The sequence below is a fragment of the Rhincodon typus genome, chromosome 41 (genome assembly GCF_021869965.1).
Source record: "Rhincodon typus isolate 14 chromosome 41, sRhiTyp1.1, whole genome shotgun sequence".
Lineage (NCBI taxonomy): Eukaryota > Metazoa > Chordata > Chondrichthyes > Orectolobiformes > Rhincodontidae > Rhincodon > Rhincodon typus.
In genome coordinates, this window is record NC_063372.1 from 4,003,845 (window position 1) to 4,018,110 (window position 14,266).

The 14,266-nt window shown below is 44.3% G+C and overlaps 1 protein-coding gene across 1 annotated transcript in view; it reads right to left on the reverse strand.

Annotated features, from left to right (window-relative positions):
• The window catches only part of LOC109926281 (ceramide synthase 6-like), a 61,719-nt gene extending 49,182 nt beyond the window's left edge, over positions 1-12,537 (reverse strand). The window contains exon 1 of the mRNA XM_048618802.1: positions 12,282-12,537. Within this exon, the coding sequence (XP_048474759.1) occupies positions 12,282-12,451 (170 nt within the window). The 5' untranslated portion in view covers positions 12,452-12,537. The remainder of the gene's footprint in view (positions 1-12,281) is intronic.
• Positions 12,538-14,266: the final 1,729 nt, after the last annotated feature.

A 14,266-nucleotide genomic window follows, 5' to 3' on the forward strand; every position in this document is an offset into this window, starting at 1 on the left:
GCTGCTTTGTCCTGGATGGTGTCAGGCTTCGTGAGTGTTGTTGGGGCTGCACCCATCCAGGCAATTGGGGAGTATTCCATCACACTCCTGACTTGTGCCTTGTAGATGATGGACAGGGTTTAGAGGAGTCAGGAGGTGAGTTACTTGCCACAGTATTCCTAACTTCTGGCCTGCTCTTGTAGCCACTGTGCTAATGTGGTGCATCCAGTTGAGTTTCTGGTCAATGGTAACCCCCCAGGACGTTGATGGTGGGGGATTCAGTGATGGTAACACCATTAAATGTCAAGGAGCGATGGTTAGATTGTCTCTTAATGGTGATGGTCATAGCCTGGCATTTGTGTGGAGTGAATGTCACTTGCCACTTGTCAGCCCAAGCCTGGATATTGTCCAGATCTTGCTGCATTTGAACACGGACTGCTTCAGTATCTGAGGAATCGCGAATGGTGCGGACCATTGTGCAATCAACAGCAAACATCCCCACTTCTGACCTTATGATGGAGGGAAGGTCATTGATGAAGCAGCTGAAGATGGTTGGACCTAGGACACTACCCTGAGGAACTCCTGCAGAGATGTCCTGGAGCTGAGATGATTGACCTCCCGCAACCACAACCATCTTCCCATGTGTCAGGTATGACTCCAACCACCGGAGAGTTTGCTCCCGATACCCATTGAGTCCAGTTTTGCTAGGGCTCCTTGATGCCACACTCAGTCGAATGCAGCCTTGATATCAAGGGATGTCACTCTCACCTCACCTCTGGAATTCAGCTCTTTTGTCCATATTTGAACCAAGGCTGTAATGAGGTCAGGAACTGAGTGGCCCTGGCAGAACCTAAACTGGGGGTCACTGAGCAGGTTATTGCCGAGCAGGAGCTGCTTGATGACACCTTCCATCACTTTACTGATGATCGAGAGTAGACTGATGGGGCAGTAATTGGCTGGGTTGAATTTGTCCTATTGTGTGTGTCCAGGGCATACCTGGGCAATTTTCCACATTGTCGGGTAGATGCCAGTGTTGTAACTGTACTGGAACAGCTTGGCCAGGGGAGCGGCAAGTTATGGAGCACAAGTCTTCGGTACTATTGCTGGAATGTTTTCAGGGTCCGTAGCCTTTGCAGCATCCAGTGTCTCCAACCATTTCTTGATATCATGTGGAGTGAATTGAATTAACTGAAGACTGGTATCTGTAATGCTGGGGACTACTGGAGGAGGCCAAGATGGATCACCCACTCGGCACTTCTGGCTGAAGATTGCTGCGAAAGCTTCAGCCTTATCGTTTGCACTGATGTGCTGGTCTCTTCCACCATTGAGGATGGGGATATTTGTGGAGCCTCCTCCTCCAATGACTTGTTTAGTTGTCCACCACCATTCACGGCTGGATGTGGCAGGACTGCAGAGCTAAGATCTGATCTGTTGGTTGTGAAATCGCTTAGCTCTGTCTATCACTTGCTGCTTTTGCTGTTTGGTGTGCAAGTAGTCCTGTTTGGTTGCTTCACCAGGTTGATACCACATCTTCAGGTATGCCTGGTGCTGCTCTTGGCATGCCCTCCTTCACTCTCCATTGAACTCGGGTTGATTCCCTGGCTGGATGGTAATGGTTGAGTGGGGGATATACCGGGCCACGAGGTTACAGATTGTGCTGGAGTTCAATTCTGCTGCTGTTGATGGCCCACAGCACCTCATGGATGCCCAGTCTGGAGTTGCTAAATCTGTGCGAAGTCTGTCCCATTTAGCACGGTGATAGTGCCACACAACACGATGGAGGTTATTTTCAAAGTGAAGGCAGGACTTCGTCTCCCCAAGGACTGTGCAGTGGTCACTCTTACCAATACTGTCATGGACAGATGCAGCTGCACCAGGCAGATTGGTAAGGATGAGGTCAAGTATGTTTTTCCTTCTTACTGGCTCCCTCACCACCTGCCGGAGACCCAGTCTAGCAGCTATGTCCTTTAGGACCCAACCAGCTCGATCTGTAGTACTGCTGCCGAGCCACTCTTGGTGGTGGACATTGAAATCCCTCACCCAGAATACATTTTGTGCCCTTACCATCCTCAGTGCTTCCTCTAAGTGTTGCTCAACATGGAGGAGTACTGATTCATCTGCTGATTACCATGTACCATACTCTCTCAGCTGGAGGATTCCTTGCCCATGTTTAGCCTGAAGCCATGGGACTTCTTGGGGGTCCAGAGTCAATGTTGAGGACTCCTGGAGCAACACCCTGCCAACTGTATATCACTGTGCCACCCCTTCTGCTGGGTCTGTCTTGCCGGTGGGACAGGACATATCCAGGAATGGTGATGGCAGTGTCTGGGACATTGTCTGTAAGGTATGATTCTGTGAGTATGACTGTGGCAGGCTGTTGCTTGACTAGTCTGAGAGACTGGTCTCCCAATTTTGGCACTAACCCCCAGATGTTAATGAGAACTTTGCATGGTCAACAGGCTGTTTCTGCCATTGTCTTTTCCGGTGCTTAGATCAATGCCAGGTGATCTGTCCAGTTTCATTTCTTCGATTCTTTGTAGCGATTGGTACATCGGAGTGGCTTGTTAGGCCATTTCAGAGGCCTTCTTTACCACCCTATCGACTTGTGTGGCCACTTTCAGGAGGCTATTGACTTGAACCCCAAGATCCTTCTGTACATCAATGCTGTTCAGGGTCCTACCATTAACTGCATACTTTTCCTTACCATTTGATTTCCCAAAGTGCAGCACCTCCATTTACCTGGATTAAACTCCATCTGCCCTTTCTCCACCCATGCCTGCAACTGATCTATATCCCACTGTATCCTCTGACAACCTGCTACACTATCCACAACTCCACCAATCTTTGTATCATCTGCAAACTTACTAACCCACCCATCTACATTTTCATCTCAGTCATTTACAATCATATCACAAACAGCAGAGGTCTCAGTTCAGATTTCCATGTTACAGACCTCCAGCCTGAAAAAACACCTTTCCACCACTTCCCTGTCTGCTACGAGCAAGCCAATTCTGAATCCATGCAGCCAAGTCAACATGGATCCCATACATCTTGATCTTCTGGATGAGCCTATCATAAGGGACCTTGTCGAAAGCCTTATTAAAATCCACGTGAACAACATCCACTGCTCTACCCTCATTGAATTTTTGGAGGGGGTGACAAAGGTGATAAATCAAGTTAGCAAGACATGACCTGCCCTGCACAAAGCCATGCTGATTGTCCCTAATTAGGCCATGCTTTTCTAAATGTAAATCCTATCACTAAGAATTCTCTCCAATAGCTTCCCAACCACTGATGTGATACTTAGCGGTTTATAGTTTCCTGGATTATCCCTATTTCCCTTCTTGAACAGAGAAACAACATTAGCTACTCACCAGTCCTCCAGGTCCTCTCCAGTGGCTAATGAGGATACAAAGATCGTGGTCAAGGCCCAGCTATCTCCTCTTTTGCCTCTCTCAACCTGGTGTAGAAACTATCGGGTCCTGGGGACTTGTCCACCTTAATGCTCTTCAAAAGACCCAATATCACTTCTTTCTTGGTGTCAAAATGCCCTCGCGTATTAGCATGCCCCACACTCATCTCACTATCCTCCATATCCTCCTTTATCCTGGAGTGGTCCTATATATGGCAAGTAACATTGGTGCTACCCAATGGCCATTTTCCACCAAGAGAGAATGTAACCATTCAATAGCATTATTGTCACTAAAGTCTCCCCTGGTACTAATGACCAGAAACTGAACTGGATCCAATATAAATACTGTGGCTACAGGGCAGTTCAGCAGCTGGAACTTCTGTAGGAAATAGCTCACCTCCCAACTCCCCAAAGATTTCCTCCACTGATACACAGTATGTACCACCTTCAAGATGCTCTGCAGTAACTCAAGGATCCTTCAACAGCACCTTCCAAACCCACCTCTCCTACGTAGAGGAGAAAGGCAGCAAATACCTGCAAGATCCCCTCTAAACCATACACCATTGAGTTGGAAACACAGTCATTCCTTCACCGTTACCGAATTAAAATGCAGAACTCCCTCTGCAGCACTGTGGGTGTTCCCACACCACATGTACTTCAGCAATTTAAGACAGCAGCTCACTACTTTCACCAGAGCAATAAAATCCTAGCTTAGCCTAGAACACCCACATTCCTTGACTGAATAAAGAAAAAAAAAACTGCACCAGGAAGGGTCAATTAGTTGGTTACAATTTTAATAATTATTCATTATTTTTATTCACTGGTGAGACAAGGGCATCACTGGCTGAGCAGCATTTATTGCTTGTCCCTTGTTCCCCTCAAGAAAGGGATGGTGAGCTGCCTTCTTCAACCACTGCATTTCATTTGATGCAAGTAGACCCACAATGCAATTAGGGAGAGAATTCCAGGATTTTGATCCAGCGACACTGAAGGAACGGCAATACATTTCCAAGTCAGGATAGTGGGTGACTTGCAGGTGGTGGTGTTCCCATGTATCCACTGCCCTTTTCCTTTGAGATGGATGTGGTCATGGGTTTGGAAGATGCTGTCTAAGGATCTTTTGTGAATTTTTTCAGCACACCTTGCAGACAATATACACTACTGTTACTGAGCATCATGGTGGAGGGAGTGCATGCTTGTGAATGCGGTGCCAATCAAGCAGGCTGCATTGTCCTGGATGGTGCCAAGCTGCTCAAGTGTTGTTGGAGCTGCACCATCCAGGCAAGTGGGGAGTATTCCATCGCACTCCTGACTTACACCTTGTAGATGGTGAACAGGCTTTGGGGTGTCAGGAGCTGAGTTATTGTTGCAGGATTTCCAGCCTCTGACCTGCTGTTGTGTTGTATGGCTAGTCCAGATCAGGTCCTGGTCAATAGTAACCCCAGAATGTTGATAGTGGGGGATTCAGTGATGGTAACGTCATTGAATTTCAAGGGGCAGTAGTTAGATTGTCTCCAATGAAAGACAATCATTGCCTGGCATTTGTGTGGTGTGAATGTCACTTGCCACTTGTCAGCCCAAGCCTGGATACTGTCCAGATCTTGTGGCATTTGAACACGGACTGCTTCATTATCTAAGGAGTCACAAATGGTGCGGACCATCGTGCAATCAACAGCAAACATCCCCACTTCTGACCTTATGAAGGAGGTAAGGTCATTGATGAAGCAACTAAAGATGGTTCGTCCTAGAACACTACCCTGAGGAACTCCTGCAGAGATGTCCTGGAGCTGAGATGACTGGTCAAGGGATAATTAATTAGCCAAGTTAGGATTATCCTACTTTTGTGGATAGGACGTAACTGGACAATCTTCAACATTGCCAAATAGATGGCAGTGCCACAGCTACATGCCAGCAGCAAGGCTAACTCTGGCAAACAGATTGCAGTGTGGCAGCCAGGACACTGTCAGAACCTACAGCCTTTTCTTGGTCCAATGCACCCGACTGTTTCTTAATGTCAATGTGGAATGAACCAAATTAGTAGGACATTCAATATTTGCTACAATAGAAGCCGAAGAAAATAATTTAGTTGGCACTCATGCTAAAAGATAACCTTCCTCTCTCACACTCAGTACTGGGCTTCAAAAATTGTAATGGTTATGAAGCCTTCATCTCTTATTAGTCATTTGGTTCACCAAAAATTCTGAACTGGATATGGTAGAACTATAGAACCTTGTTCTAAAGCATTTATCACTAACCAAGCTTGTTGCCTTGCATAGCAAGCAACTGCAGAAGGCTTACCTGAACCTTACAACAGATTCACAACTCAATCTAAATATGCCTGGTGTTGCTCCTGGACTGACCTGCATTGATCACTGCATTTGGTGATGATCCAAGAGTGAGAGAGCTTCCTCTAAAGCTCTAGATGGAGTAAATTAGCAAAAGGCTTCATGGAACTTGGAGTCAGGTCCAAGGGCCACTATCACCCAAAGGTAAACCACTGCGTCCCCACTTCGGGCAGGGCTATCCGCCAGTGTGACAACTTACAGAAACATATAAAAGTGGGCTATTCTGCCTTTGAGCCCACTTGGCCGGTCATCCAACTCAATACCCTGTTCCCGCTTTCTTTATAAACCTTTTGATCCCTTTAACCTTAAGTACTGTATCTAACTCCTTGAAAACATTCAATGTTTTGGCCTCAACCACTTTCTACGGCAGAGTTCCACAGGCTCCCCATTCTCTGGGCAAAGAAAATGTTCCCTCATTCAGTCCTAAAATGTCCAACCCCGTATCCTTGGACTGTGACCCCTGGTTCTGGACTCCCCAGTCATCATTCTGAGGGATGGACATAGCACCGTGTCTAACTATAGACATTAAAGATTGTAACAAACTTTTTCTAAGAACAAGAGCATATATAAAATGGTCAAAAGACTGTACAAAATATCAGAAGCAAAGAATGACCAGAAGTTAAACTACAGCCCTTTTACTTTAACATCTGCCAAAAGGAAATTGTTAGAAGCTATTATTGAAGAAGTTCTAATGGCACTTGGATAAGTTCAAGGTAATCAGGCAGAGTCAACATGGTTTTGTGAAAGGGAAATCATGATTGTCCAATCTATCGTAGTTCTTTGTGGAGATAACACATGCTGTGGATAAAACAGAACCGGTGATGGTACTGCACTTGGATTTCTAAAAATGCATTTCATAAGGGGCTACATCAAAGTTTGAAGAAAAAAAAAGCTCATGGAGTAAGGGGCAGTATAATGGCATGGACAGAAGATTGACCAGCTAATAAGGAGATTGGCAGGATGTAATGCATGCACCACAGTGCTAGGACCTTTTCTGATTACAATTTGTACAAAATGACCTTGGTGAAGGAACAGATGGCATGGCTGCCAAATATGCTGATGACACAAATATAGGTAGCAAAGTAAATTATGGCATATGGGAGTATAATGCAGGAATATGTGAAATCATCCACTTTTGAAAGAATAGAAATGAAGCATTTTATCTAGATGAGGGGAGATTGTAGTGCTCTTAGATGCAGAGTAATCTGGATGACTTAGTGCACAAACTGCAAAATATTAGTTCGCAGGTACAGAAAATATTCAAGAAAGCCAAGAGAATGTTATCATTTATTACAAGGGGGATACAACATAAGAGTAGGGAGGTTCTGCTTCAGTTATACAGGGCACTGGGGAGCCAATGTCTGCAGTACTGTGTACAGTGTTGCTCTCCTAATTTAAGGAAAGATGAAAATGTTTTGGAAGCAGTTAAGAGGTTTATAGTCTAATCCATGGAACAGATGGGTTGTCATTTGACAATAGGCTGGGCTTGCATCCACTGGAGGTTAGAAGAGTAAGAAACGACTTGATTGAAATAGAAGATCCTGAGCGGTCTGGACAGGATGGATGTGGAAAGGGTGTTTCCTCTTGTGGGAGATTCTAGAATTAGGGTTGGCAGCATCATTGGAGAGTGTAACAATTATCATTTCAAGTTCAGTACGGATTCTTCTGAAGGGTCATACTGGACTTGAAGCGTCGACTCCTTCTCCCCACAGATGCCGCCCAGCCTGCTGCTTTTATCCAGCATTGTGTGTCTGTTTCAGATTTCCAGCATCCACGGTATTTTGGTTTTACTAGAACTCAGGTGACTGTTGAGAAAATTAAAGTCGCTCATTTAAAACATAGAAGAGGCAAAATCATTTGTGTGGGGAGTCCTTGAAATTCTCTTCCTGAAAAGGCAACAGAAACAAAGTCAGAGGTGGACAGACTCTTGTTAAGTAAGGTGTTGAAAGATTACTGGGGAGGAAGCAGGAATGTGGAAGTACGATTACAATCAGATCAGCCATTATCATACTGAATGGCAGGGGAGGTTCAAGGGGCTGAATGACCTACTCCTGCTCCTGATTACGTGCATCAGGAACATCCTCCCTGCACTTGCTCCATCTAGTCTTTCTGTTAGAATTTAATAGGGTTCTATGAGATTGCCCCTCCGTCTTTTAACCTCCAGTGATTATAGTCTGAACCAATCCAATCTCTCCTTGTACATCAATCCTGCCATTCCTGGTGAACCTTTGTTGCACCCCCTCCACAGCTATAGCAACCTTCCTCAGGAGGCAGAGGCCAAAACTGCACACATTATTCCAGGTGTAGCGTCATTGTATAATTGCAGAAAGACATCCCTGCTCCAGTACTGAAATCCTCTCAGTATGAAGGCCAATATATCATTTGCTGCCCTCACTACCTGATGCACCTGTAAGCTTACATTGAGGTACATGCTGAGGGATGAAGGAGATCCAGCCTACTCTGTATGTGATGTCAGAAGAATAGGAATTGGTTTCTCTACCCCTTAAAAGTTTTTAGCTAAAATTGCATGAAGTTGCATACCATTATCTGCACATTTACCACAACTCAATATACATTCTCACCTTGAATGTAAAAAGTCCTAACACAACCTACACCCAACCATGGGGGTGCAGCTCAAAAGGCTCCAGGCCTTAAAAGCGGTACCTTTAAAGCATATACAGGCTTATCATTTGATGACCGTAAATCACTAAATATTGACTTGTCCAACACAGCAGTGTTTGAGACTGGTTGACCTCTGTACTTGCAGTTCTTCAAGATAGGAAAATGATAACCCAGCCCTTCGGTACTGCCAGTTACAGTTCAAGGATTTTAATGTGAATCTGTTACATTCTTTTATCTCCCTTTCAGACATTATAAAACACTTATCGCACTATAATCACAAGGCTATAGGATTGTTACTCTCTCCTTTTACGTGACAACATGGCAGATTTATTATTGCACACAGTATCATGCTTACAATGCATTCACAGCTCATATCATTGAGGAGGTGGGGACAATAATTATTTGTTTCTCTAATAAAAACAAAATTCTGCAAATAAATCAGCAGGTCAGGCAGCATCTGGCGAGACAGCGAGAGAATTAATGTTTTGGGACAATGCTCTTACATTAGAATTCCAGCCAAAAATCACCATTTACTATTCCAGAGCACAATCAATTCTTGGTCTCATCTCCCCATCCAGATTTATATTCTCCACCTTTTTAAAAAAAAAAGGAAAGGTCTCATTTCTGTTCATCCAACTACACATTGAAGACAAAGACTGATATTTTGCCTATCACTTTCAGTCTTAGAGGGCATGACAGCAAGAGACAGCATGATTTGAGAAATGAAATTTGGGTGCTTGGTGAAGTGGCAAATTCAGAATCATTTCCAAACCAAACAAATGTTCTGACTCATTTTAAATCTGAGCAAAGCAAACTGCTCCATCCAGACCTCAAAACGATTCCACACACTATGATGGGTTACCACAGACTTTCTGGCCTAAAGTTTAAACACGTCCGTGCTTTGGGGGTGTGATAGCAGACTGATGGCAAATGCAACAGAACCGACAGGATTCATGAATGCTTTCTGCTGGACTCATGCTAAATAGAGAAAAAACCCTCGTACAGGCTTTCGACAAACTGGGGGAAAAAAAAAAACAGATTCTTTTTATTTCTGGAACGTTTCCAGAAACTTGTTCCTGGAAACGTTCGAGTTTTATCAGCTGCTCCTGTGAAGCACTAGATTTCATTTCCGAATGCAGATCTAGCTGTTCCACTTGCAAATTTCTTACAAAGGGGTTACAGTTTACCTGGCCCAATACTGGTTGCACCAACAGCCAGTAATCTCAAGTTACCATGATTCAAAACCAGAAACACTCTTGCCTGGTAGACAGGTAAGCTGGTGTAATACAGACCTGGAAAATAAGGTTCAAACTTTGGTCCGTGTTGTCATTTATCTCATTGATGGGGCAAGGCAATTTCCCTCCACACAACTAGGTCAGGAAGGAATGCGGAGAAGCTCAGGCAGGAGTCCCTCTCATCCTAATCCAATAAGCCATTGCCCGATTTCCACATTTGAACTTCCCAGGAATGTGACAGCTGAGGCAGATCTGCTCATCTTCACTGTTGTTAGAGAGTGTTTGCCAACACTCAGCTGGCATTATCATGGCCCCCAGCCCAGGGTGATTGGATACTTGTGGGACTGGGGGAAGGAAATTGCCAAGATAGGGCAGGAATGTTATACACTAGTTTCAAAACCAAGTCTGTTGGATTGAGCAATCCTCAATGTTACTTCCCTAAAGCCTCACATTCTACACAGTGGTCACTCCACCAGTCAAATGAAGATCCATTTTGCAAGGTTAGCAACTTTGTAGCCATTCTCGCTTATGTGGAGCTTTTTGGTGAAGATGGACAATCCGGTAAGAATTAGTAGAATTTGCCCCCGTTCCCCTCCTCCCTCATATGAATTGGAACATTGAGGCAGCACAGTGGCTGCGATTAGCACTGCTCCCCCTCAGCACCAGCGACCTGGGTTCAATTCTAGACACGGGCATCTGTCTATGTAGAGTGCACACATTCTCCCTGTGTCTGCATGGGCGTTCTCCAGGTGTTCTGGTTTGCTCCCACAATCCAAATATGTGCAGATTAGGTGGATTGGCCATGCTAAACTGCCCATTTTGTCAGGGATGTACAGGCTAGGTGGATTAGCTATGGGAAATGCAGGGTTACACGAAATAGGGTTGGGGGTTGGTGGGGGGGGGCCTGGGTGTTGAGTCTGGATGGGATGCTCATCGGAGTGTTGGTGTGGACTTGTTGAGCCACATAGCCTGTTTCCACACTGTAGAGATTCTATGATTTGTCAGCTAGGACACAAACGTCTGCAAATGGGAGCTCCTACATTAAATCTGGAGTGCTCTAAATCAGAGCTCCAAGTACACTGCACAAACCTGCATTCCAATTACCTCAAGACAACAGGAATACGTAACCAAATTGGACTGAATCATATCTGGGAATATGCTTACAAAAAAAAGAGCAGAAGTCATTGTATAGAGCTCCAGCACTTATACATTGATCACAGCACCATGTCCAAATTCCTATCCACCATGCAGCTAGATATAAACACTCAAATCACATCCTTCCAAAACTTAAAGTATTCACCCTCTCATTTCTCACAATTTGGTGTTGAGCAGTCAACAACTGCTGACATACAGCAGCATACTTGCTCTCCTACATAGGAAATACAAACCTGTTCCTTAATTTTGGGCACATTGTAAATCCAATCCTGTGCTTGGCAAGAATGCATTTTTTTGGCAGAGTTTGCTGAATAGCAATCAGAATGGATAATAATAATGCATAGTCCAGGGACAATAAAGTTAGCTATAGTGCCCCACACGTGCCCTGATAACTTCTGCGCAAACAAGATGTCAAACCTACGGCCTTCCAGTGTGTATGGCTCAGTACCATGACAGACAGCTTAGCTCTTAATTCCATTGAGCCATCAAGGGTGCAGATGGCTATGATGGTTAAAAAAAACTAACATCTGAGCTAGTCAGTGAAATGATACCGAGACCAAAAGAAATAAATTATTATTACAGTACACTGCAGCTTTAACAGATAACTTATGAAACATTACAATATTCAAATATTGTCCACAGGAATATGGCCCTCAAATATAAACCAAAGACCTCCACGTGTCATTCTCCTTGATCACTGAAAATCAAGGCCAGTTGGAGATTAAATTCAATAACTAGCAGGGAATGTAATCAGACTCTGCGTGTTAGTTGCAAGTGGATACCAGATGGTAACAAAGGTACCACAGATCTGTTATAATCCTCACAGCTTCAACGTCCAGGCATTTACTGAGGAGGCGAAAATGCACAGAGTCTGGTGTAAGAGCCACCAGCACCCTGTCCTGCAGGACACCAAAACAATGGCTCCTTGTCAATAATGCAAGCGAGTTCTGGACACTAGTCCGAGAGATTAGAGATCACGTCATTTGAGGTGATTCCCTTGCGCGAACCAGTCACTGACCAGTCTGAACGAAAGCTCTGGGAGCAAGAAAGCGAATAGCCAAAACTAAAGTGACTTATTTATACACAGGTACTACCCTAATGACTGTAAAATATTACCTATGCTAATAAAACTAAATTTGACTTTGGATTCCAATTGCCTGCATCGTTGCCCTGTTGGACAAGTATTAATTAGAAACACATTTAGCTGCAAAGCTTTGGAAGCAATCCTGCTTGAGAAATCACAGTACTTACAAGACGCATTTCCTTCTCGCGCCCTCCCACTCCTCACTGACAGACCCCTACTTGTGATTGACAGCGCGAGGTGACGAATGAGGAGCCCGAAGACCTCGCACGGCAGACAACCGAGAACCCCAAACAAGCCAATCAATGACCCTCGCCCTACAACGAAGGTGGGACCTCAGGGCTGCTCCAGCTACACGCGATTGACAAAAAAAAAAAAAAAAAAAAAAAAAAAAAAAAAAAAAACCCATTCTTCCCTTTCCCCCTCCACCCCAACACCACTGCTCCTTTTACCTCTCGAACGCCAGGCGGACGAGGAAGATGCCAAATGCCAACGGGAAAGCGAAGAGCAAATCGCCAGCTTGCGGATACTCGGCGTCGTCGGTGTTCTTTAAGTCGGCCCAAGTGACGTTGTGAGGGAGCCAGAATCTCTCGTTCCAGAACCAGGCTGAGAAGCCGGCCATGTTTGAGTGGATGAAACAAGTTCAGCCTCCTCTTCCTTCTCGCACTCCGTTTCTCTCAGGCGGGGCGGTGCCGAACTGCCTATTAACCAAAGGCTGACGTCACCCACAGGAGCCCCTGCCCTTTTTTCTTAGCGTCATCCAATGCGAAAAGTGCCCACTGGCGCTGGAAATGAAGCAGGCTGCTACCCGATACAATATATATTCTAATAAGGTATTATTGAGGTACCTTTAATAGTTCCGGCAACACTTCAAACATCAGTTCCAAACAGCGTTCTTCATTGCTACCTTCGCAATTGTGACCTTGTTGAATACACTACTGAAGTCTGTACATGCTCAATAACTCGTCAAAAGAAACCATCAACTCAACGTTCCTTTAACCTCACAAGCTGCCCTGGACAGTGTATTCAATAGCAGGTCTCTGGACTGTAAGGTTATGCAGAATGAGTTACGTAAGAATTCAGTCAAATAGGCAGCTGCAAAATTTCAGAAAAATGTGACAGGATTGTTTCTTTGTGCCAGACCCCCGTAATCTTCCTAATTCGGAGACAAAACAACGAACCAAATTAAACAGCCCACCGTTGACAATTCGTGAAGCTTTTATACCTACAAAATGTTCCAAATGAACTTCTACAATGCACCACAGTCACCAGAAAATTAACTAATTCAAAGTATTATCTCATTTTCCAAATTCTTGAATATGTTGTCGCCTCCCAAATCTTTAGGTATCTTTCCTGCAACTCTGTGTTTGGATTCCTCCAGTGTGCCCTGCCACACCACTGTAGAGGCCCTACTTGAAGTTATAAGTCAGATACTCTGTCACTGTGACCATGATAAATTATTTCTTCACATCATTCATGACCAACCTGCAGCCTTTGACATGGTTTGCCATCATCCTGACCAGATAGCCAAAATTGATTAGTCCCATTTGCCAGCATTTGGCCCATATCCCTCTAAACCCTTCTTATTCATGTACGCATCTAGATGCCTTTTAAATGTTGTAATTCTACCCACCTCCACCACTTCCTCTGGCAGCTCGTTCCATATACGCATCACCCTCTGTGTGGAAAAGTTGCCCCTCAGGTAACTTCTTAATATTCTACATTTTGGATCACTGTAAATGTCTGCTTCCATAGGCAACACATATTTCCTATAAACTGAAACTTTCAGTTATGTGCAAAATGTATAGGAAAATGTACCACTTGAACTTATGATGAGCATTTGGGCAGTCACGAGAAATATTGCTTGTCCAAGTTGTGCTCAGTTTTTTCTTAACTGGTGGAAAGCACTGTGCTGACAGGTCATGAAATTCAGGCTAAAACTTAATTATTCAGCAATTTATTAAACATGAGTAAAATTTTACTGTATGAAAAACAAATCTATATAAAAGCACAATGCTTCATTCTCAATACGGAGCTGGAGGAACACTGCAAGCCAGGAAGCATCAGAGGAGCAGGAAAGTTGACGTTTTGGGTCGGGACCTTTCTTCAGAAAAGGGTCCCGATCCGAAATGTCAACTTTCCTGCTCCTCTGATGGTGCCTGGACTGCTGTGTTCCTCCAGTTCCATGCTGTATTGTCTCTGACTCCAGCATCTGCAGTTCTTGCTATCTCTGAATGTTTTATTCTCACTGTTTTGCTTGTATATAATAGGATTTCTGAGTATTTGTTAAATAGACAGCAACATTAAACTTGCATCAGTGTCTTGCATCAGCAGAATGATCTGTACGTGATGGATCTGTGTGATTTGAACTAACAATCTCATTGTATTTATCCCCAGATGGAGGCAGATTCTGGTTACAAAATCGCTGATCAAGATA